Source organism: Myxocyprinus asiaticus, chromosome 27 (assembly GCF_019703515.2).
Source record: "Myxocyprinus asiaticus isolate MX2 ecotype Aquarium Trade chromosome 27, UBuf_Myxa_2, whole genome shotgun sequence".
NCBI classification, from domain to species: Eukaryota; Metazoa; Chordata; class Actinopteri; order Cypriniformes; family Catostomidae; genus Myxocyprinus; species Myxocyprinus asiaticus.
This window is the reverse complement of record NC_059370.1, coordinates 44,731,310-44,757,417: the sequence shown is the minus strand read 5'-3', so window position 1 is coordinate 44,757,417 and position 26,108 is coordinate 44,731,310. Positions and strand designations below refer to the sequence as shown.

The window sequence follows — 26,108 nt, the reverse complement described above, 5'->3', positions numbered from 1 at the left end:
AAAACTGAACTGACGGAAGATGGAAAGCACACTTTTCAGCTTTCAGATAACAATGGTGTTCTCAGAGACGCTGGAGGACTAACTGTACATGCCGTACGTGCTCACTAGGGGATTTGGAGTAAATGAGGATATCGTTGATGTAGATGATGAGAAAGCGATTCAGGTAATCATGGAAGATCTCAAGTTACGGTAAGGAGCTTTCACAGGCTGATGAAGGAATCACAAGGTGTGTTTCCAGGTAAAACATCCACAGAACTGAAGAAGAAGGATCAGGATTTACAATAAACAAACAAATAGGAGACTCTACAGGTTTAGCACAACACTAAGTAAACACTGCGTGAGAGCAGCACAGTCAATCAAGAGTCCTTTGTGAGGCTTGACGGTGTCTGGAGTGAAGGTGAGTTATTTTAGCAGTCCTTGATGAGTGAGCTGATTGAGTGCAGGTGTGGTGAATTAGAAGTCGGGAGAAGAGGAGCTGAACACAGAGGGAGGTGGAGAGCCTGAGGGAGGCATGACATTTACAGTGAGACACTTACAATGGTAGTCATGGGGCCAATTTTTGGAGGGTTTAAAGGCAGCAATGTGAAGGTTATAATTTTATAAAAGCACTTTAATTCTTCTGTTATAACACGTATTAATTAAGATGTAAAGTTGTTTAAATTGTCATTTTTATGTTTGTTTTAGGGTTCACAGCATTACGTCATCATGGCAATGAACATGAAAAATTGGCTATAACTTTACACAGATGTGGTTAGTAAGTGATTTTATCACACTAAAATCATGTTAACACACATACTGTTTATGTCTTGTGGCTATACTTTTGAAACAGTGAGTATTTTAACGTTTATTTAACTTTTATAAACGTCACATTATTCAGAAATTTAGGATACAAATGTGAAAATCTCAAAGTAATCAATGATAAAAACAGCATCATGTTGTAATTACTTTTTTTATTTTATTTTATTGTAATTGCAAGTCGGTAACTCAAACTGGCCCATTGTGACATCATGTAAATACATCCAAAACTTGAATCTTTCAATTATATATATATAAAGCAAACATACAAGTGTCACGGTTTTGCAGGAGTAAGGACATGGAATGCAAAAAATAACTACTTTATTAACAAAAATACAAATAGGAAAACAAAACTCTCACATGGGAGAAAAACAGCAAAGAAAGAAAATCCAACAAAGCAGACAGTAAAAACCAACCGAGTAACAAAGATAGACCAGACACGATTCTAACAAAACGATCTGACAAAGACAAGAGGGAAGAAGGCACACTATATAGGAGCAAGGCACATGAGGAACAGGTGAAGACAATTAACACAACGAGGACCAGACAAGGAGGTGTAGCAAAGGGAAACCAGGAAATGGAGTCAGGAGAGAGCATAGCTAACACAAACACAGACTCAACCAATTGCTCATACTGTACACATGACAAATGCACACAGACAGAAAACAGACAGGGACCAGAAGGCAGACAGAGCAGGATCATGACAATATGTTTCATAAAAGTGGTTCATTTTAAAGCAATATCACACATCCAAGAGTGCTGTATGACCCTGCATCAGCACGGCTGTGATTCTGCCTGTGGATCGGGACGTGTCATGTGTCTGTCACTGAGGAGAGAGGAAGTGGTAAGGACCATCACCTGGTGATTGTTAACACTATACACCTGTGTCTCATCACAGTGACGATGGAGACAAGCTTGAAAAGGCTGCCAAGAATGCCGGAGAGACAGAGTCAGGCATAAAGAAACCTGAAGTTGTGAAGTTGAACTGTATATTTTGTTGTGAAGCTAAAGTGCATCTACTGTTGTGAAGCTGAAAAGCTAATGCTCTCTTGTGAAGCTGAAAAGCCAATGACTGTGTTTGCTAGACTGAAAAATCATTAAATCTTGACTTACCTGGACTGCCACCCCGCTTCCCGTTTCCTCCCTTATCATTGGAACTTCTACACTGCTATATTCAATGAACAAGTAAATGAAAAAATTAGGAGAACTAAGGACTGTCACAAAAAAATTTAAAACACATTTGTGCATGTAACTACTTTCTTAAACCACAGATCAGGATCTGCCGTTGACAAAAGATCTAACAAGTAATTGGAGAAACAATGGTTTGCAGGTATATATGGTTCACAAGCCCAAAATACTGGGTTACTCACTAGCATTGCAAGGATACTCTGGATAATGGGGACACTTCAGTGTTCTCGTAATTCAAATGTCATATATGATGTTTTCTGACCTCAGTAATGCCCCCTATGAACTTAAATGCCATGATGTGTATGTGTATAAATATAAAGACTGTCCATTTTAACCACAATGGCATTTAACAACAATACAATCTCACGGGAAACTGTAAAACAATTTGCAGGAAAAGTTTGAATAGTGGAAGATGATGCTTGTCGGTGAGTCGGCATAATGTGGCCGATCATAGGGTACCATAACTCTCAAATCAAATCACTTTTATTGTCACACAACCATATACACAAGTGCAATTGTGTGTGAAATTCTTGGGTGCTGTTCTGAGCAACATAGCAGTCATAACAGTGATGAGACATATACCAATTTACAATAAACTTCAGATTTACACAACACAATTTTAAATCTAATAACACATAAATAAACACAACTTAATATACAAATAATAACATACAATGTACAGTATACAATACACACAATATATAGTATATATAAAATGTACAGTGGGTTGTATTGTACTGTATTGACAACATGTATTGGCTGTTGGTTGATAGTCAGTTGCCAGTGTGTTGTTAAGAGAGAATATAATTTATGACAGTCCAGTGTGAGATAATAAGAGTGATAAAGTGCAGTGCTGATGTATATTGATCATGAGAGATCAAGAGTTCAAAAGTCTGATTTCTTGGGGGAAGAAGCTGTCATGTAGTCGGCTGGTGCGGGTCCTGATGCTGCGGTACCGCCTGCCTGATGGTAGCAGTGAGAACAGCCCATGGCTCAGGTGGCTGGAGTCTCCAATCCTCCAAGCTTTTTTCACACACCACCTGGTATATATGTCCTGGAGGGAGGGAAGCTCACCTCCGATGATGTGTCTGGCAGTTCGCACCACTCTTTGCAGTGCTTTGCAGTTGTGGGCGGTGCTATTGCCGTACCAGGCGGAGATGCAGCCAGTCAGGATGCTCTCTACAGTGCTGGTGTAGAACCGTGTGAGGATGTGGCGGTTCATTCCAAACTTCTTCAGCTGTCTCAGGAAGAAGAGGTGCTGATGAGCCTTCTTCACAATGTCCTCAGTGTGGACAGACCATGTGAGTTCCTCAGTGATGTGGACACAGAGGAACTTGAAGCTGCTGACTCTCTCCACTGGTGCTCCATTGATGGTGATGGGGCTGTGTTCTCTTTCTCTTCTCCTGACATCCACCACAAGCTCCTTTGTCTTGCTGACGTTGAGGGAGAGGTTGTGCTCCTGACATCAGCGTGTCAGAGTGTGCACCTCCTCTCTGTAGACTGTTTCATCATTGTCAGTGATCAGACCTACCACTGTCGTATCATCAGCAAACTTAATGATGGCATTGGAGCTGTGTGTTGCCACACAGTCATGTGTGTACAAGGAATACAGGAGTGGGCTGGGAACAGAGCCCTGCGGGGCTCCAGTGTTGAGGGTCAGTGATGAGGAGATGTTACTGCCCATTCTAACCACCTAGCGTCTGCTTGACAGGAAGTCCAGGATCCAGCTGCATAGTGAGCTGTTTAAGCCCAGAGCCTGGAGTTTCACATCAAGCTTGGAGGGGACTATGGTGTTGGATGCTGAGCTATAGTCTACAAACAACATTCTCACATAAGTGTTCCTTTTTTCCAGGTGGGAGAGAGCAGTGTGTATTGTAGATGCAATGGCATCATCAGTGGAGCGGTTGTTGTGGTAAGCAAACTGCAATGGGTCCAGTGAGGGAGGCAGCACAGAGCAGATGTAATCTCTGATTAGTCTCTCAAAGCAATTGCTGATGATGGGGGTCAGAGTAACAGGACGCCAGTCATTTAAGCAAGTGATTTTGGATTGCTTTGGTACAGAAATTATCTCGGAAATGATATGCTGACTTTCCGTGTGATCATGTTAGATGGAACCCATGGCTCGAAAGTAATAATTGTCTTCCAGATTTTGGACGTGAACAACTCTATAGCAGTACGTTTACACTAAGCCCATTAACCCCACAGTTAAATTACTATCCAACCCCTTCAAAAACATATATAGATGTGCTATTCAGAACAGATCTGAATTGAAGAAAACACACAAATAACAATGGAAAATAAGCGAGGTATAAGAATGTGGAAATGTATGAGAGGTGATTGATGTACAGCAGGTGTAGACAGATACTCAGACATTTGATTGTATAGTAGTTGTGGTAGTTCCAGAGGTGTAAAACCAAGAAAATGTGCAATGACAGCATAGTATATCCATTTCTTTTTATTTCACTCCAGGTAAAGTCACAAACTGGTTAACGCCATTATTTTTGAATGTCGTGGTTTAACACTTAATGTCATAAAACCCCATATACTGCAGTGTTACATTAAGATGATGAAATACATGTTACAAAAAATTCTCTTGAAATAAATGTCCTTTTTTTCTTCTGAAGATATCACTGTGTTAATCAGGTTACAAAACAAAGCAAAATGGACAAACATCTCCTTAAATGACAGCTGGCACATGACTGGCATAAAGATTTTAAATTGTGATCACTAGATTTTCAACTTGATTAACTTCGAGCTCGATGACTCAAACAATGAATTGACTTCTTCATTACAGATGTCTTGAAATAGTATCCCTGCATGTTTTGCAAGAGCGTAATGAAACCGTAATTATATTCTGTAGCTCCAGTCAGTTAATTACAGTCTTATCTGTTTATATTCTACAGTGTATAGCTGCTGCTGATACTGGTTATTAATTGTTTTTATTTTTGTTTGTTTTGACCATATACAGTATACTGTATATATCAGGGATATGGTTATGAATTTGTAATTAAGTTTTCATTTCTATGTTATTTCAATGGGTCATTCCAATTTAGGATAGTTTTCACACTTTATTAGTTTCAATTTAGTTTCAGTTAGGGTTAGGGTTAGGTTATCTACCCCTAATCCTGAATTAATCCATATGAAATGGGACAACCTTTGCTAAAGTTGTGCCCTAAAGTTTTACCATTCTTCTTTTGTGCAGGCAGAATCACACACACATATTTCTCTTCATTGGGTTCTTTATCACTATCATGAATTACAGTTAAAATATGGGGGCATTTTGTTGTTGAGTGTCCAATTTTGGGGTTTGTGGGATTTGTCTATTGTATATGTAGAGGAGGAGCCTGATAATCTGACAGATATTTAAAGAAGTGTCTTTGACCAGAGCCAGTAGAAACAATTCTCAACAGAATCGGTGAGTTATTGTTTTATATTTCTCATCTAATACTGGGTATGTTTTAATTCATACAGTTATCAGCACAATGTACAATAGTGTCTCATTCTTCAGGAAACAACAGAATGCATGTTCATGTTCAACACTGATTCTTCAAATAGAGGGGCTTTTTTGTCCTCTGATTTTAAAGAAATAATGTTTTTAAAATTTTGTATTGGTTTACAGTATAATAATACGCTTAGAGATTTTCATTATGTGCTTTTAATTAATTTTTCATCATTTATAAGAGGGTTAAAAGGTTTTCACATTTTTATTACCTTATATTACACCAGAGCTAGCGTCTCACCATGGACCAGTTCAATACAGAACTGAGTCTAAGGTGTTGTAGTCTTTACATGGCTTCAGCTTATCTGTGCCCATCACACCTCCAGACCTCTGAGATCTTTGAGTCAAATGCTCCAGTCTATTCCCCGGTCTCGATTAAAATCTAAAGGTGATCGTGCCTTCTCTGTTGTTGCTCCCAAACTTTGGAACAATTTTGCTCTTAAAGCTACACTATGTAAAAATGTCATTAATGAGTCTTTCTTCCAAACTATGTTTTTGCCTAACCCAGTTACTACCTTGGTCTATTAGCCTGCTAGCTAAGTTATGATAGTTTCCACAGTTTGACTTTATCTTATATGACTACCAATATTTATGTCTAAAGTCATCATTGCCTAACTTCTGTAACGTTATTTATGTTGAAACAACATAAATAACGTTACAATAAGTCAAAATAACAGTGAAGATATGCTACTTTTTTTTTTCAGATATCTGTCTTTTTCTTCCTTTCATTATTTTTATTTATTTATTTATTTATTTTTTGAGGGGAGTGGGCAAATTTTGTTGTCATTAGTGGCATTCACTCTAAGTTGATCACCTGTAACCATGGTTACACCAGTTCTCCTCAAACCATCAGATTCATCCACGCAGAAGAACAGAGCTGAAGCCCGACTGACGTAATAACCAAAACAATGTTCCTCCGCAAGTAACTTGCAGTTTTATGCTTCAACCACTAAAGGTTACATAGTGTAGCTTTAACTATTAGAGCCTCGCCAAACATAGAGACTTTTTTTTAGAGATTTTTTGGGGCTTTTGAAAGCAGAGCAATGCCAGTGGTTTTAATGAGTCTTCTCAACATATGATGCATGTTGATTTTCTGTTTCTTACATGTATTAAAAGTTTCTTAAATCTCTAGAAAACGCTTTGGTCATCTGCAGTTGAGACACTATTACTTTGTACTTAAGCATTGTATACATAGGTGTTGTTGCATTGTACTTACATTTAAAGTACCTGCCTTTAATTATATCTGTAGTTACATTGTTAATCTTATCCCTAACCCTAAACCCTGACCTTAAAACCTAACCCTAACCCCTACTCCTATCCCAAACCGTTTCTCAACCTCAGTTGCAGCAAATGTGAATCTTGTGAGAATTTTGCAGAATAACATGTAGTTACACAATAAATACATTTTATTGTGTGTACTTTAATGTTAGTTCATATTAGTTAAAGACACTTCATGTAAAGAGGGACCAATAATTGTATTTGTCTCAATCAAATGTGTTTCAGGTTCAAAAGTAAACACTCTGGCAAACCTCAGATGCAACTTCACAAACATGAATGCAAGTTTAAACCTTCCATTTATTTTGACCGTCTCTCTGAATTTCTACTGATTAAATTAAACGTTAACGCTTGTTTTTCAACAGCAGAACTATATACATCTTTCTCTCAGGTGTTGCTGTTTTTGGCCGCAGTCTCTCCTCTGTTGGTGGGCGCTGCTGAGTCTAACCTTAAATGCATCAGTATTTCTGATTGTTATGACATCTATGCGAGTGGATATAATGCCAGCGGTGTGTACGACATCTTCCCAACAGAAGAAGCTGTGAAGGTTTACTGCGAGATGGTCTCCACTGGAAAGAAAAATGATGACGGGAAATGGACGGTATGATAAACAAATCCCATCGACTTTAAAAACAAGTACGCATTTTAATTTTGTACTTGGCTTCTTCCCCTCAAATAATGAATATTATGAATTGTTTCAGGTGATTCACAGACGAATGGATGGCGATTTGAATTTCGACAGGCCATGGGACCAATACAAAATGGGCTTTGGTGATAAATCACGAGAATTCTGGCTGGGTAAGAAATCACAAATTGTCTTTTGGCTAAAAACAGTTTATTTCAAACAAAGAAAAAACAAAGTGGAAGGAAATAATCAGCAGTATATATAATATACAGTTTGACTGTAAGAGTGTACATGAACATGTTTTGTTTCCCTTGTGCGTTTGAAGCACAGACATTTCAAAATAAGTGTCCCCAGTGTATTTCAGGCTTGTTTAGAATTAAAAGTCCCACGTTATGCATCAAATCTTCACATTTTCTGGTTATTATTGGGATTTTGGTTACACAACATATACACATTTGGGATTTTACCTATTTTCGACTCTTGTAGCCTCTGTGTCTGTGCCCGTCACAGTAAGCTAAGACTAAGATTTTTTTTTTTTCATTCAATAAATCTATTTTAAAAACGATCTGCCGATTAATCTGGCCTTTTCCACCACCTTAGTTATTGGTATCCGCAAAAGCCACTATCAGTTGAACCTCTAATCAAATATTTAGATCAGAGTATTCCAGAGCACCATTTCATAAAGCTGTTTATTTCCTGTTTGGTACTACATCAGGGCTGGAGTATGTCCACCTGCTGACCAACAGACATCAGAATGAACTGAGAGTAGATTTGGAGGACTTTAGTGGGAACAAGGCTTACGCTCTGTACCAGAAGTTTTCTGTGAGCTCTGAGGCTAACGGGTACCGACTGAATATTGGCAGCTTTGTAAATGGAGGAGCAGGTAAGAAAAAAACTTAAAAGACAAACTACACCAGAGGGGTGGTTGTTTTTTAAAAGATTTTATTAAGAGGGCACTGTGGCCACCCCTGAAAAATCACTGGCCACCCGACTATGAATGCGGGACTGAGTATCTGGAAACCATGTGCAGTGTAAAAGCATCACCGTCATGAACCCTTTACTGTTTTGCACTTGTGCCACATATCAAGATTTATAGTGCATAATGACTTAAATTTGGACTCATTTCAAATCCAATGCGATCGCTTCAGAAGACATCGAAGAGTCGTACGCATTACTTTTATGCTGCCTACCTTGAAAGTTTTGAGAATTTTCATTTTTGGGTGAACTATCCTTTTAATTATGATTTCAAAGAAACGTAACAAGCACTTGAGTCATGTTGTGCAATGTTTTATTTATTTATTCATAAATTATTTTTTTCTGAAAACATAATTTTTGATAAATGTTTATTAGTTGTCACAATGATCATAGATCAACAGATTGTTACAAAAATGTAACATTAAATCAGTGTTATCTTATATTTTCAGATATAAAATTGGGGGTGGGATGCTGGTTTAGATAATTCTGCAAGATTTTGCACCATTAATAGTAGAGTTTGAGAAACTCTGCTGTGGTCAACAAATAGCACAATGGATCTTCATATTGTTATCTTCATATTTATTTAAGATGTCAGTAAGATTTAGAAAATGAAAGTCTCTCTATAATTAAAGGTCCTTCATTCCACAGGTGATTCTTTGAATTTACACAATGGAATGAAGTTCACCACCTATGACAAAGACCAGGACAATTCGGAAAAAAATTGTGCTGTCTCATACCCTGGAGGGTGGTGGTACAACAGTTGTTATCAAACAAACCCCACTGGTCCGTATTTGTGGGGGAAAAAAGAAGGTAATATTGGAATTGCCTGGTATCACTGGAAGAACAGCTGGGTGTCTCTAAAATCCATCATCATGAAGATCAGGCGTGTAAAAACTTAGCTCCCAGTGGAGTTACTGTATCCAGAGCAAACACCTGATGAAATTTCAGCTCGCTGTACCACAAATTTGACGTTTTTCTCTGGCTATTGTGCAGAAAATCTTAGCGCATTCTCTCCTTTTCTCACTCAAGAATTGCTGTGTGCATTGAAATCATCTTCAATAAAGTTCTGACCTGCAAGCAAAACATCTTTCATCTCTGTTTTTATATACAATACAGATGTGGTTATCTCTTCTCCAGAAACCAAAATAAGCAATTTATGCTAATTTCAAACTGTAAACTAACAAATCAAAGAATTTTGTTTCCAGCTGGTGTGGCGACCTCATCATGGATAACCCCCACCCCACCCACCAGCAGGTGAACAGCCCTGCTTGAGGTTCACTTATCATTTTAATAAAGGATTCTCCACAAAAACAGTTTTAATGATGTATTGCATTACATTATTCCACCGTCTCAGGCTCTCTGTCTGAAACACTCTGTTTCTGTGCTACTTCCCCTTTAAGACTTCAATATACATACACGTCCAATGTTATGATTGACTAACATCTTTTTTTTAACATGTGTGGCTCATTATGAAGCACACAATATGGCAACAAAGGCCCCATATAATTGAGCAGACAAAATTGTGTCTTCAGTGCCCAAACGCTTACTAAGTTTTATTAGAACAAATGGTGATGTTACACAGTGGTAAACACTCGACTGTCCCAACTTGTTTGGAGCGTGTTGCAATCATCAGGTTAGAAATTATTGCATATTTAAAACAAACAATTAAATTCACATGGTAAAACTTGGCTTTCAAACTAGCACTGGGTGAACAGAATTTACACATCACTCCTTTTTGTTTTTATTATCATTTCCCATTCTGTCCCAACTTTTTTAGAATTTGGGTTGTATATACAGTGCATTCAGAAAGTTTTCAGACCCTTCATTTTTTCACATTTTATGTTGCAGCCTTTTACTAAAATGCTTTAAATTATTTTTTTCACATCAATCTACCAAAAACCAAGCCATGAGGTCAAAGGAACTGTCTGCAGAGCTCAGAGACAGGATTACATCAAGACACAGATCTGGGGAAGGCTACAAAAAACTTTTGGCTGCATTGAAGATTCCCAAGAGCACAGTGGCCTCCATAATTCTTAACTGGAAGAAGTTTGGAACAACCAGGACTCTTCCTAGAGCTGGCCACCTGGCCAAACTGAGCAATCAGTGGAGAAGTGCCTTAGTAAGAGACGTGACCAAGAACCCGATGGTCACTCTGATTGAGCTCCAGAGATCATGTGTGGAGAAGGGAGAAACTTGCAGAAGGACAATCATCACCACAACACTCCACCGATCTGGGCTTTATGGCAGATTCACCAGACGGAAGCCCCTCCTCAGTGCAAGACACATAAAAGCACCTAAATGACTCTCAAACTATGAGAAACAAGATTCTCTGGTCTGATAAAATGAAGATTGAACTGTTTGGCCTCAATTCCAAGCGTCATGTCTGGAGGAAATCGGGCACCACTCATCACCTGCACAATACCATCCCATTGGTGAAGCATGGTGGTGGTAGCATCATGCTGTAGGGGGGTTTTCAGCAGCAGGGACTGGGGGACTGGTCAGGGATGAAGGAAAGCTGAACACAGCAAAATACAGAGATATCCTTAATGAAAACCTGGTCCAGAGCACTCAGGACCTCAGACTGGGCTGAAGGTTCACCTTCCAACAGGACAATGACACACACTGAAAAAAATGAAGGGGTCTGAATACTTTCTGAATGCACTGTATATATTAAAGATTCCAAAATAAACGCGTTTATGCATGCAATTAATTTAAAAAGTTTCATGCGTTAATTTTTCTTTATTGTGATTAACTATCACTACTTTATCACTAAAATGCAGAAAGAGACGTTTTTGTCTGCAAGCGCTTTTCATGTGGAGTTCAAAGTGCCGTTGACGCTGGTGTTCATGCCACAGTTTGCCGGCAGAGAAATATTGTGGAGGATGAGAGTTTATGAGAATTAATGTCCATTGCAATGAATACTCAATCTATGTAGACTAATTATTTCAATTAGTCAACCTCCCAATTAGACTTTAGGAAATGTTTAATGTCACTAAAATTGGTGCTATTTTAGTGCATTTCTATCTTAATACCGTGGAAGGCTTTGTTTGGAAAATGTTAATAAAGCATTATGACAATAAAAGTGATTTGATTTGATTTGACAGGAAGAGAAGTATATATAGTCTCAAATTTCAGCACTTTCAAAATCTGAGATTAATCACGAATTAACATTTTAATTGACTGACAGCACTAATATGTGTGTATACATACATTAGAGCTGTCGATTTAATGCGTTCATTCAGTGCGGTTAATGCTATAAAAAATAACGTGTTAAAAAAATAACGCAATTAATTAAGCCCCCAGATGCATTTGTAAATTCCGTAATAAAACAGACTTTCCTTCCATTCGAGCAATACAAGCTTGAAGTACGTGTGTTTTTACGAGCCACACCAATAGGTGGCAGCGCACCTCAACAAACCTCACAAGCAGCCCAGCCACAGAATGAGAACGCTCACTGAAGAAGTACAACAGAATACAGGAATCTTGAGATGGGATTTTCAAAGTTTCCTCTACTTTTAACATAACACAGCATCCTAAAAATGCAGCGTTTATGACATTTCATACAGCAAATGTCTAAATGTGTAAATGCAAAAGTTAAAATTCACTGGTCAATCGTGCAATTAATTCAACAATAAAAAAAAAAATAAATCCATTGAGAGCCTTAAAAATGTATATAAATCTGTTTTTTTGCTTTTTAGATCTTGTAACCAACACAATTTCAGATACAGATCATCAAAACATCACATGATCAGCCATGAAACTGGTGTTTATTTCAATTGTCCACAAAGCAATAATAAATAAAGGCATTGCCACATTGCTTTAATTTATACAGACTTTAATAGCTTTATTTACAGATGAACTCTTTTCTTTCGTATATTTCAGTGGATGTTTTCTTCCCGTCTTGATTGTTTGAGATAACATCTATGAGTGTGTCGCATTTCACGTCTGTGTGTAGTTTTAAAAATGGAACCCGAATGTTTTCGGATAAAAGGGCGGCGGCTTCAGATTTGCAGTGCTGATTGGGTGGGTGTGTGAGAGGGGGCGGGGCTACAGCCGGGGCTGGACTGTTCTGAAGGTGATCATGAAGACGGAGAGAAAAAAGGCACATAAAAAAGTAAACCAAAAAAAAATGGAGAGAAAAAGAGTGTGCTTCTGAGAGAGGAATGAGTAGAAATCTGACATTAAAGGAATAGTTCACCAACAAATTAACATTCTGATAGCATTTACTTACCCTCATGTCGTTCCAAAGCCATATGACTTTCTTTCATACAGGTGTGGAACAACATCATGGCAGATTATTAATTTTTAGGTGAACTATTCCTTTAAGGAATGGCAAAAGATGGAGACAGAGGGGATGTGGCAGAGCACAGGTGGGCTGGGTGTCAGATAAGGTGCTTTGGCCCCTCAGGTTGGACTCAGTTGCTAAGCAACAGTTCTGTTGCTGTTTCCACGTCCCAGGATTTTGACGACAACGCCACTATTACTGCATTCTGCAGGGAAGAGAAGTTCGATATCAGTGACGCAGAAGAGAGGAAATACACAGCTGTATAAATGCCATCTTTCATTATACAAATTATAGACAGTGTCCCAATTCACATACTATCCATTTTAACCTCTTCAACTCTGGTGCATTTTTTGGCTGCCAAAATTCAAACGCTCACCTTACACACACATAGTTGACTAACAGCAAAAATATTCCAATAATTCATAAATATAGTTGTATATTGTTTACTGTCTTTTTTTTGTTTTTAATTATCTCTCTTTTTTTTGTTGTCCTATTTTGTAAGCATGTAATTCTGGTTCTGTTTGCTCTATCTACCTGCAAAAAGTCTTATTTCATTCCACTATATGACAGCAAGTGCTAGGAAAAGCACTTTCATTACAATATGCAGATCTGAAATGTAGGTGGCGCTCTAACACAGCTGAGCACTCACACCATAGACATCCAGTCTATTTTGGATCCCATGCATGTTCCTCACTGTTTCATTGAATATCTCTGCCTCCGAGTGGACTAGAAGCTCAATCACTCACATATGAGTCTACATTTCACGCTATGTGACTAAAATATGTCTGTTATTAGCCACTGGCTAGTAAATTCATATTTTACCTGCCAGTGATTGAGTTGTGAAGTGTTGAAAAACTTAAGCACCGCGATCCTTTTACTGAATAAGAAGCTGGCGATTAAGAAGCTGGATTCAGCCTCGTCTTTTACTGCTTGTGTCTCATTAATTCTAATCTTACCTTGCAAGGATGTAGGAAAAACCACTGTGCAACTTCTCTCTCGTTAATCCTTTAATCTCTGTAAATGTTCACTGTGCTCATTCAACTGTAAGATTTGCTTAATGAGCAGCCGTTCTCTTAAAGAGACAGTACCAGTTTAGTGCTTGTTATACATATCAATGTAAAAGTGCATTTAAACAAACATGTAACGAAATGTAGTACGTGTAATAAATGTATAAATATATAAATATTTAAAGCCCCAATCATACATTATGAAATATTTTAACTTCAGACCTTCACTGTAAATATTAAAGAATTTAACAAATAGACTCATGCCGCATCTATGCAAGGGTTTGTTAAAAAAAACATTTTTTTTTTTTTTGCATTGTAGTTTTGATATAGTAGCACTTAAATTATTGTTTTATAATATCATTATTAAATAATTGTTATATGTGTAATTTTCTTTTTATTACAAGATACCAAATTGTGAATATTTTGTTAAAAATGTGTATTAAATTTCAAATGGTGACAACAGCTTTTATCATTATTAAAAATGCAATTTCATGACATCATATAAATTGATAGAATGAGAAATGCACAAACTGAAATGTGATACAATTGATCAAAACCGAAATATGAAAATAACATTTACAATATTGCATTTCATATATATGAATACTACATATATATATGTGTGTGTGTGTGTGTGTGTGTGTGTGAGGATGCCCCCTTCTCAGTTTGCCTAATATCTTTTTTCAGTTTTCTGTTGCATGACACTTACATGTCGTCAAAAGTCTGGCAAGTAAAAACAAAGATTTAATAGCCAATGGTGATTCTTTCTCCAACATGTCTGTTGAGGGTTGTTTTCGATCGTAAGATCCTAAATATACAGTGCATCCGAAAAGTATTCACAGCGCTTCACTTTTTCCACATTTTGTTATGTTGCAGCCTTATTCCAAAATGGATTAAATTCATTATTTTCCTCAAAATTCTACAAACAATACCCCATAATGACAACGTGAAAGAAGTTAGTTTGAAATCTTTGCAAATTTATTACAAATAAAAAACGAAATAAATCACATGTACATAAAGTATTCACAGCCTTTGCCATGACACTCAAAATTGAGCTCAGGTGCATCCTGTTTCCACTGATCATCCTTGAGATGTTTCTACAACTTGATTGGAGTCCACCTGTGGTAAATTCAGTTGATTGGACATGATTTGGAAAGACACACTCCTGTCTATATAAGGTCCCACAGTTAAGAGTGCATGTCAGAGCACAAACCAAGCCATGAAGTCCAAGGAATTGTCTGTAGACCTCTGAGACAGGATTGTATCGAGGCACAGATCTGGGGAAGGGTACAGAAACATTTCTGCAGCATTGAAGGTCCCAATGAGCACAGTGGCCTCCATCATCCGTAAATGGAAGAAGTTTGGAACCACCAGGACTCTTCCTAGAGCTGGCGCCCGGCCAAACTGAGCGAGGAATGGGCCTTAGTCAGGGAGGTGACCAAGAACCCGATGGTCACTCTGACAGAGCTCCAGCATTTCTCTGTGGAGAGAGGAGAACCTTCCAGAAGAACAACCATCTCTGCAGCACTCCACTAATCAGACCTGTTTGGTCGAGTGGCCAGACGGAAGCCACTCCTCAGTAAAAGGCACATGACAGCCCGCCTGGAGTTTGCCAAAAGGCACCTGAAGGACTCTCAGACCATGAGAAACAAAGATTGAACTCTTTGACCTGAATGGCAAGCGTCATGTCTGGAGGAAACCAGGCACCGCTCATCACCTGGCCAATACCATCCCTACAGTGAAGCATGGTGGTGGCAGCATCATGCTGTGGGGATGTTTTTCAGCGGCAGGAACTGGGAGACTAGTCAGGATTGAGGGAAAGATGAATGCAGCAATGTACAGAGACATTCTTGATGAAAACCTGCTCCAGAGCGCTCTGGACCTCAGACTGGGGCGAAGGTTCATCTTCCAACAGGACAATGACCCTAAGCACACAGCCAATGTAACAAAGGAGTGGCTCCGGGACAACTCTTTGAATGTCCTTGAGTGGCCCAGCCAGAGCCCAGACTTGAAGCCGACTGAACATCTCCGGAGAGATCTAAAAATGGCTGTGCACCAACGCTCCCCATCCAACCTGATGGAGCTTGAGAGGTCCTGCAAAGAAGAATGGGAGAAACTGCCCAACAATAGGTGTGCCAGGCTTGTAGCATCATACTCAAAAAGACTTGAGGCTGTAATTGGTGCCAAAGGTGCTTCAACAAAGTATTGAGCAAAGGCTGTGAATACTTATGTACATGTGATTTTGTTTTTTTCCATTTTTTATTTTTAATAAATTTGCAAAGATTTCAAACAAACTTCTTTCACGTTGTCATTATGGGGTATTGTTTGTAGAATTTTGAGGAAAATAATGAATTTAATCCATTTTGGAATAAGGCCGTAACATAACAAAATGTGGAAAAAGTGAAGCGCTGTGAATACTTTCCAGATGCACTGTACTTCTTAAATATAACCCATAAATATACCATCATAATAACTGTTATCAACATTAATAAACATTATTAAATTATATAATGCTTAAATGATTATTAAAACTGCAGCACTGCTCATATCCACCATTAAAGCTGCTGCTCAAAACAACCAGGAAGCGTGGGCGCCTGCAGTGTGATGTCATAGTAATTTAATTTATAGAGCTGTTCAATCATGACGTCAATTTGCCAACCTGGGAAGCTAATTCATTCCAATGGGATTTTCGAATCGTTTTTTTGGACTTGAGTAAAGTAAGTTCTGTAGTTAACATTACTTGTAGTGGAGTCATTCCTCAATTTTGATGCCACTGTGTTTTTTAAAAACGCAAGTTGCTACTAAAGGACTACATATAAGAGTCCAGAAACATGCAGGTGTTTTTGTAAATGTGTGTGAGAGTGTGTGTGTGTGTGTTCTGCTCACTTTATCAAAGCCCATAGAACAGAGTTTGTCTATTTTGCGCGTGTAGTCTGGACTGGAGACCGGAGCTTCTGCGTAAACATGAGACCAGAGTCGAGCCGTCTGTTTGAACATCTCTGGGTTTTGTTTATACTGAGAGGCAGGAAACAGACAGAGTGAAAAGAGGAAATAAGCACATCAGCTTGTAAGTGGTTGTCCGTATTTATTGAAAAATAAGAGAGCTTGATGAAGGAATGCCATTTCAGAGGTGGAGCAAGTGCAATGAATAATTTTATTTCAAGTTGATGTCAAATATTAACTGTAAATGTACAGATGATTATCACGTGATCAAGACAAACCTGATTGGCAACTACTGCGTCTTGTGGATCATCTGGTTCTGCAGCCGCCAGAAGAGCCTGTAGGGACAATAACACTGTTCTGAGGGTCATCGCCGCTGCCCTGAAACACACACACACACACAAACACACACACACACACACACACACACACACACACACACACATAGAGTGATGAGTCTCAGGCTCATTAGCATCACAGCACTATTTAATGTGAAAGTAAAATCTCACCACTGGTCCTTCAGGATGTCCAAACAAATGGCACCTGTGACTGAACTGATATTGGGATGCCAGATCTTTGTGATAAACCGAACCTGAGACACAACAAGTGAAATCAACATGTCATTTCCCAACAGCGCCAATTAATCTCTGAATATAAAATAATCCTCACATTTAAAGGAACAGTTCAACTAAATAACTGTGTTACACCATCAGTGCTCAACCACGCCCCCACCACCACAATTTTATTCTGTTATCACTGTACAATACGGTTCTATTCATTAACATTAGTAAATGCATTTCTATATTTACTGTGCATTATCACATTGAGAATAAATGTATTCATGCAAAAGCTGAAAAATGTGTCTTTCAGAGACTTTATATGGAGTTAGGATGAAAATAAGGTGCATTTTGAACTGTTCTGAGACCAGTGCAGACAGACAGCACACTGGAGGTTAAGTCATTCACTAAATAGGGAGCAAGGGAGCATCCTATAGCTCTCTATGCAGTTAAGTGCATTCACTCCTAAAATCTGATCAAAAGTTCAGTTTCAGGCTGCAGATGATGTTTGGATCACTCAACATGTTTGACAGACATGTGACAATGATAATCAGTACATAGATTCAGAATTTATAATGTATCATTTTATTTTAACATGGTTGGCCGTGATTGGATGATGCTGGACATTAATCAGAATTATTTAGAAAATCAGCTGTAATGTCTGTAACGTCTCAAAAACATGAATAATCAACACTCCTGAACACATAATAAACTATTAGATGAAAATAAATCAGACTTTCTATAGCTTGGTATTATTTAAAATTTCACAACTTAGTCCCGCTGTCCACATATGTGTACATACATTTTTAGGAAAACTATTTGCTCTAGGAAAGTTTTTTTTTTTTTGCTTGTTTATTAGGTGCTACTAGTTGCAAATCAAAAAGGGAAATGGAAAATGTAGTGACGCTTGGACCTCAGGAGGTTTAAAAACTGGCACAGACATTTCATTTTTAGTTGAACTATTCCTTTAATTCCCATATCAATTATTTTGAGAAGGCCATTGCAATAAATGATCATCAACTTTTTTTCTATTCTTACAATGCAACTAAAATAAGTGTATTGTGAGTGCCAGTAAGTTCCCTAAAGAGTGTCATTAGCCTACTTTCACAGTTCGATTAATTTCTGTCAGTTTCAATGAATCATTCAAAAATTCATTTGCATTATCGCTCAAAATGTTCAAGTCTCCACGTGCCATTTTTTATTTATTTTATTTTTTATTAAAATGCTTTAGGAGAAAAATATGTAGGTCAACACTGCTGTCTAATTCTATGTATTGTTCTATTAATGCATAAATATGTAAATGATCAAATATAATTATTCTTGTGTTCATTTATCATGTTTAAATAGATTTTTACTGTGTTTTATTTTTTACATTAAACATTTTGAATGTCCATGGCAACAATGGCTGTTAGGCTGAAATAAAGAATCCTTTGTTTCAAATAAAACAACAACAACAACAACAACAACAACAACAACAACAACAACAACAATGACCTTTAAAGACTTTTCAAAGCAAATGCAAGATAAATATTGAATAGTGTCAAAAGGTATATTGATATATCCTGTATATTTAGGGCTATAAATCAGTGCGTTACATCATATAAAAAAATAACACATTAAACAAATGAATGCAATAAATGTATTCAGACTGCAATTCTGACTGCACGGATCTCGAGTGTTTTTCTACGTTTCAAACTTACGTTTAATTGACAGAGCAACCTAAAAACAGTACCTTTATGATGCGACACAATCAAAGTGAGACGACCCAAAAACGTTCGTCAGCTTGTATTATCACAATGCAGACTGACAGATCATCCTCTGATTGGACGTCAAATGTTTTCAGTGTGATCATAGTAGCTGTTTTTCATGTGATCCAACCAGGGGCTGATCTGCACGTCTGCAGCGGGACGCCCCTCACGCGCTGCTCTCACTACTCACCTTTGGTGGATTAAAAGGGTATGTCTCCGGAATTTTAATTTCTAGCTGATATCTGCCCCCTGCGAAGCAAGAAAAAACAGAAAGTGACAAAACAGTAGAGCCAAAATTAAAGCAATATACCAACTCTACAACAAATTAAAGTACATAAAACATTAGTGTTAATAGTAAGCACACATACAGTATGTTGCTACGATGTCTGTTAAACATCTAGAGAGCATCAAGCTCTAGTTATTTGTACAAACATCTGATAAACATCTTAAAACAACTGCAATGACATCTGACATGAAACATACTGCCAGGGTCCAAAATTAATGTTCCAAGTGCCAAATACAAGTCACATTATTAGGAACTGCAACATAATGCATTGTTTTAGCGAACTGTTTAATGATAACCTAATCGCCGATGTCTGTGCGCGATTCTAAAACAGAACCTGTCTACTGCAGATGAGAAACTGCTCTTAATATTACACCTTCCACATTATATGCATTCATCAAGTAGACATCTGGGTGACTAGTGATGTTTCATTGTGAACTAAACTGTCTTTATGAACAAGTGGAATTGTAGTAGAATTGTAGCAAATCTTAATTAAGAATCATTAGACTTGTTCTGGTCGTGAATGACTGTGCTTTTGGTTCAGTGCAATTACTCGTTTAAAGACGGTTATTTGGGCGTACAAAGGCGCACATGCAGAAATTGTCAATGAACGAATCTGAACAAATCTTTTTGGTGAACAGATTCAAAAGACTCGAGTCACTGGGATTAAACCCCAACAATATGGGTGACTTGTGTGTACCAGCTGGTTCTCACCGTTCCTTCATTTTCTAACAACTCAAGCTAATTAAACACCTGAAAGGACAGCCAAAACTTTCAGCCACTAGATAACAACAATACAGTTTCTCTCACCTTCATACGGTGTGTCTGGTGGTCCTGCAATCTCCCCCTTCAGTTCTGTGAAATTCTCGTCCACTAAATCCACCTTGATCTGGTTTTTACTTGTCTGTGTGAATAAAAAGATAAAGCAATTTTAGCGGAATGTCCAGCCGGGTCTCACGAACATTACGTGACCATGCGAAAATTTTTGCAAAATGAAATTACATGCCTTATTACACGTTTGGCTGCAGTTTCCCAGTGAAATGTCCAGTGGGGGGCGCCAAAAGCGAGTGAAATTGTGTCGTAATCAGACGAGGTTAAGGTGAATATTAGATGGAGGTTTTAATGAGTAAAACATACCTCCCCAACCTAAAACTTTAACCCAATAGTGTCCTAAAAGATAAATGCAAAATGAAAAGCACATTTTCTAAAGCAACCACGTCATATCGTGTCGCTTGCTACTTTCATCTCACATTTCAGCTTGCCAGTTTTTCTGGGCTTAAACTGCAGACTTCTAAATCCAAAGTGAACAGTCTATCAGGTGAGCTTCGGCACAAGTTAATCACGTTGGAATAAGTGTGTAAATGTAGGTAAGTCTGTAATACACGTGTTAAAATGTGTCATTTTTCAAATTATGCGTAAAAGTGCTTTGATATCATAACATCGCAGTGTGTGAGTAATAGTTCGAAAAATAAGTGTTTATAAAGTCATAATCAGCCGTTGTACTCATGATTTGTGTGAAAGTGAATAAAATGCACAGTTGTTGTAGCACCTCAAGTGTTCATTTCACCAGTAAACTGCAACGAAACATAGAACGGCACATAAAAGTCAATTTGCAAAAATTTAGTTATCCACAGGTTTCCTGAGCAACCGCTCGGCAGCACCATGATGATTCTAATTGCCCGTTTACTATTTCTGGTCTCGAGACGCCAAGTAAAAACTGCCAAAACAAGTGATCCAGAGGAGAACGAAAACCATTTAAGTGTTCCATGGAGTAAAAATGAATTTCAGGCTGAACTTGTGCAGTTGTTAACTGTCACAACGACTCCAAATAATTAATGATATAATGATATCAACGTAACTAACCTCGGATCATCTCTTCATGTCATCTAAACACTCAAGTAAGGCACTGTCAATAAAACTTTTTTTTTTAAACGGTCATCTCAACTCTGTGGCGCATCGGCATGTTCTTTGACAAATTTTACAAACGTCTTATTTTTTTATTTTTTTTAATGAATTTTCTCCCCAATTTGGGATGCCCAATTCCCAATGCGCTCCAAGTCCTCGTGGTGGCGTAGTGACTCGCCTCAATCCGGGTGGCGGAGGACGAATCTCAGTTGCCTCCACGTCTGAGACCGTCAATCCGCGCATCTTATCACGTGGCTTGTTGAGCGCGTTACCGTGGAGACGTAGCGCGTGTGGAGACTCACGCTATTCCCTGCGGCATCCGTGCACAACTCATCACGCCCCCCACCGAGAGCGAACCACACTATAGCGACCACGAGGAGGTTACCCCATGTGACTCTACCCTCCCTAGCAACCGGGCCAATTGGTTGCTTAGGAAGCCTGACTGGAATCACTCAGCACATTACATTACCCGCTAAGAATATAGTCAGATGTGAGTGAAAACACTGGAGACCAGAAACTAGAAACAGTCGAATCGTGGAACACTTCCGCGTTCAGGAAAATGGTGGATAGTAACGTTCATTTCATTCTATTAGACTAGGTTGGGAATGTCAACGTGGAGTTTAAAACTTGAAGCCGAAATCTCAAACCCAAACTTTAAAACCCAACCTAAACCAAAATTCAAAACCCCAACACGTAATGGTCCGTGTACCTTCGGATAAGTCGTTTTCTCGTTTTTGTCTTCAAAACGAAATAACCAACAAACCGCTCATTTATCACATTTCCCGTTATCTGTCTTTATGACATCACAACAATTTACATTGTATCCGCTTGTTTTTAAATAAATAAAAAATAGCCAATAACAAGAAAACATATTTTTCATTCATGCATATAAACCGAGTTTATAACTTGAATATTTGTTTTGCACAAATTACAAGCAAATTACCTCCCTGTAGTTTTTCATTGATGCTTACATATATTTAACAATCCTCTTCTGTTATAGTCGTATTGCATTGATTTTCCCATTGTCTTAACATACGTGGTGGATTCTGATCTACATTTCTGGAGAGACTGATATAATTTAGAAATGACTTTACTAATCACAGTAAACTTGTGAGCTGACAAACACATCTTAACTAAATCGTTCTCAGACCAATTCCCCTTCTTAAGTATTGTTAAATTAAAGTGGTGTCTTATTTGAAAATAAGATGTAAATCAAGTCCTTGATTCTCAAGTCCAAACTGATCTTTTAATTCTTAAGAGCTTAAATTATTATTATCCATAATAGTTTAATATAATGCAACTCCTTTCATGGTCCATCTCTTAAAGGTTTCACCCAGTGTTTGGAGTAAAATCTGAGTCATAAGCATCACACATTGTTTTTATTAAGTGGGCCGAACAGATTTATGAAAAATGCTCAAAGTGGGCTCACATTGACTGATCCAAACACAGAGATTTATTTGTTTATGGAATACTTAATAGATGTGATGAAATACCAAATGTGATTGAAATCAAAAGGAAATGGCGCACTCTTTTCTGAAGTGGTTATTTTGTAAAAGCATTTTCTTAATTTGTTACTCAAAATAGCATCTGGCTGTCTCAAAATGTTTTCCATTAGTTATAATATTGAAATAAGTATCATATACCATGGTATTTAAATTGTTCTTCGTAATGTTTGTGACAGATGTGCCTCAAACTTCACAAACTCACTTCAAAAGCTAGTGTCTTAAACCCAAATTTAAGTTTTAAATAAACTGCAGAGTCATTCAAACACACTCTTTATTTATGGCACTTCAACCAAAGTCTTTCTAGTGAGTCAGTCCACTGTCGGTCATCTTTGGAACGCCCTCGGGACGCTATTTCCAGTCATGCCAGTGCAGCTCCTATCTACTTGAATGGAGAAAGACCAAAATCTCATAAACGGTTGGTCAAGATTACGATCAAAGAACATATTTCAAATCAGCAATAAAATCTGACAATAGTGGTATCATAAATTGTGATTCTTTGCCTCATATTGCGCTAAAAACGCAATTTTCCCGTCTTGTATCCCTAATGCGCATGCGCATTCTAAAGTTGATTGACAGACAATGTCCGCAACTAAAAGGTGATTGGCTCTTTTAACTGTTAGGCGGAACTTCCTTTACCTCGTTGAGCGTTCTAATTTCTCCTATTTATTTTAATACAAGTGGCCCGTCTCTGCTATAATCGCTGCTTATATGCAGTGGTTTTGTAATTTGTGGAGTTTTATACTCGTTCAGATTAACCCAACACTCAATATGAAAGCAGATACAGTACACACATAAACACATAACTGCACATATTTACAGAATAAACATGTATCAGGAGCCATAAATTACCATATTTATAGTTTTACCGTCGTGACTATCGATGCTACACAGCTAACAGACCAAAACCGCATCAAAACTACCTTAAAAGTTTGAAAGCCAGTGGCATTTTACAGGTTAAACCAAATAGAACCTCTCATTATGTCTAAACGTTTTTTTATTATTATTATTATTATTATTATTATTATTTTTATGTAAAATGAGGTGTTCATAACAGTGAATGTATGTGATTATCGAGCATCGGCCTTCGGCTAGCAGATGGCTAACCACATACACAGGCCTTAAAACACCATAAAACACAAACAATTCCACTCAAGCCGCGAATAACACAATAATCCCGCAGAAACGGTTAAATAAACATATTTAAGGCCCACAGCTCTGATGCGACTCGGTTCGTCTGGTTTTGCACTCGTTTTATCAGCGGTTCGGCCTGGACGGGACAAACATCCCATAATAGTCCAATTAAATGCCCATCTGAAATGTGCAAAAACACATTAAACTGCTTTATTTTGATGCACGACACGATTCACTGCTGTTTTTACATGCACGGCTTCGGTCCGGATCAGATGTACGTGTCCGCATGTCTGATTCACACCTGATCTGTCCATCAACATGTATGATTAAATGCACACAAGTACATCGTACAGCATGATTGACAGCTGTCAGGTGAAATGCATAAGAGTGTGTGTGAAAGGTTGAACGCACCTCTTCGCTTTTCAGAACCTCTTTAAACTCCCGTTTGATTCGCTGGACCGCGATGTTGGCCATGCTGTTCGTGCACCTCTCTCTCTCTCTCTCTCTCTCTCTCTCTCTCTCTCTCTCTCTCTCTCTCTCTCTCTCTCTCGCATGATTGTTTTACATAAAATATTGCCAAAGCATCAATACAAACAACAAAAGTAGACAAGAAAAATAAAATTATAATTATAATAATATAAAGATACAATTAGGTGCCATTTAATAATAATAATATTAGCAATAGCAATATACAATAATATAGAATAAACATTCCATATAATAATAAAAAAATTATATAAAAGAATGTTAGATGGGTTTTGGACATTATCAGTACCTAGGAGTACAATGTAAAAAACATGATAAATAATTAGATATTCAGTATTTACCACACAAGACCGGATAGTCACATTATTATTCCTTTTACATTTTCACCATTTTAATCATCTTTTACCTTAAATAGTTTATTTTTAATAGTCCTGCAGTGTGACAAATAGATTTTTTAAAGTACAAATATTCCATGTCTGTCAATTATAAAATATTTTAGCATATTTTTAATATCAAATTTCTATCAAATTAATGTAATCCCTGTTAACTGTGATGAGTGCAAAAGGAATGCGGCCAATGATTTTATACATTGGCAATTCACTAATATGTACTGTATGATACATCTGGATATATCAAGTTTAATTTGACATAAAATACATTAAACCTGCCATGGAGAAAATTGACTTTGATACGCAAAAAGCAATTTTTCGCATAAATAAGCGTGTTATTTTTCTTATGTGCATATTTCACTCACAGGCAGTATATGATGGGCACTTTCTAAATATATGGTCGTACAGTTGTGCTCAAAAGTTTGCATACCCTGGCAGAAATTGTGAAATTTTGGCATTGATTTTGAAAATATGACTGATCATACAAAAAAACTGTCTTTTATTTAAGGATAGTGATCATATGAAGCCGTTTATCATCACATAGTTGTTTGGCTCCTTTTATCATAATGGTAACAGAAATCACCCAAATGGCCCTGATCAAAAGTTTACACACCCTTGAATGTTTGGCCTTCTTACAGACACACAAGGTGACACACACAGGTTTAAATGGCAATTAAAGGTTAATTTCCCACACCTGTGGCTTTTTAAATTGCAATTAGTGTCTGTGTATAAATAGTCAGTGAGTTTGTTAGCTCTCACGTGGATGCACTGAGCAGGCTAGATACTGAGCCATGGGGAGCAGAAAAGAACTGTCAAAAGACCTGCGTAACAAGGTAATGGAACTTTATAAAGATGGAAAAGGATATAAAAAGATATCCAAAGCCTTAAAAATGCCAGTCAGTACAGTTCAATCACTTATTAAGAAGTGGAAAATTCGGGGATCTCTTGATACCAAGCCAAGGTCAGGTAGACCAAGAAAGATTTCAGCCACAACTGCCAGAAGAATTGTTCAGGATACAAAGAAAAACCCACAGGTAACCTCAGGAGAAATACAGGCTGCTCTGGAAAAAGACGGTGTGGTTGTTTCAAGGAGCACAATACGACGATACTTGAACAAAAATGAGCTGCATGGTCGAGTTGCCAGAAAGAAGCCTTCACTGCGCCAATGCCACAAAAAAGCCCGGTTACAATATGCCCGACAACACCTTGACACGCCTCACAGCTTCTGGCACACTGTAATTTGGAGTGATGAGACCAAAATAGAGCTTTATGGTCACAACCATAAGCGCTATGTTTGGAGAGGGGTCAACAAGGCCTATAGTGAAAAGAATACCATCCCCACTGTGAAGCATGGCGGTGGCTCACTGATGTTTTGGGGGGGTGTGAGTTCTAAAGGCACGGGGAATATTGTGAAAATTGATGGCAAGATGAATGCAGCATGTTATCAGAAATACAATTTACATTCTTCTGCACGAAAGCTGCACATGGGACACTCTTGGACTTTCCAGCATGACA

At 37.9% G+C, this 26,108-nt stretch overlaps 2 protein-coding genes across 7 annotated transcripts in view; one reads left to right on the top strand and one right to left on the bottom strand.

Moving 5' to 3' along the window:
- Positions 1-24,249, bottom strand: part of LOC127418117 (ubiquitin-conjugating enzyme E2 K-like) — a 55,801-nt gene extending 31,552 nt beyond the window's left edge. For 2 of the 6 annotated variants that reach the window (XR_007893365.1, XM_051658512.1), the window contains exons 1-6: positions 24,130-24,249; positions 19,988-20,081; positions 19,085-19,143; positions 17,099-17,181; positions 16,871-16,970; positions 16,536-16,664 (exon numbers count right to left, since the gene is read on the bottom strand). Coding sequence is in view for 3 of the 6 variants with exons in the window: in XM_051658512.1 (XP_051514472.1) it covers positions 16,536-16,664; positions 16,871-16,970; positions 17,099-17,181; positions 19,085-19,143; positions 19,988-20,081; positions 24,130-24,192 (528 nt within the window). In the remaining 3 variants the exon portion in view is untranslated. Of the gene's footprint in view, positions 1-12,363; positions 12,848-16,535; positions 16,665-16,870; positions 16,971-17,098; positions 17,182-19,084; positions 19,144-19,987; positions 20,082-24,129 lie in introns of those variants that run through there. The other 4 variants (XR_007893363.1, XR_007893364.1, XM_051658510.1 and 1 more) reach the window with 4 other exon arrangements.
- On the top strand, positions 6,991-9,452 carry LOC127418105 (microfibril-associated glycoprotein 4-like). Its single transcript, XM_051658493.1, has 5 exons — positions 6,991-7,038; positions 7,149-7,358; positions 7,459-7,555; positions 8,098-8,265; positions 9,006-9,452. The coding sequence occupies exons 1-5, from the start codon at positions 7,033-7,035 to the stop codon at positions 9,254-9,256; spliced, it is 732 nt and encodes a 243-aa protein (XP_051514453.1). The 5' UTR covers positions 6,991-7,032; the 3' UTR covers positions 9,257-9,452.
- Positions 24,250-26,108: the final 1,859 nt, after the last annotated feature.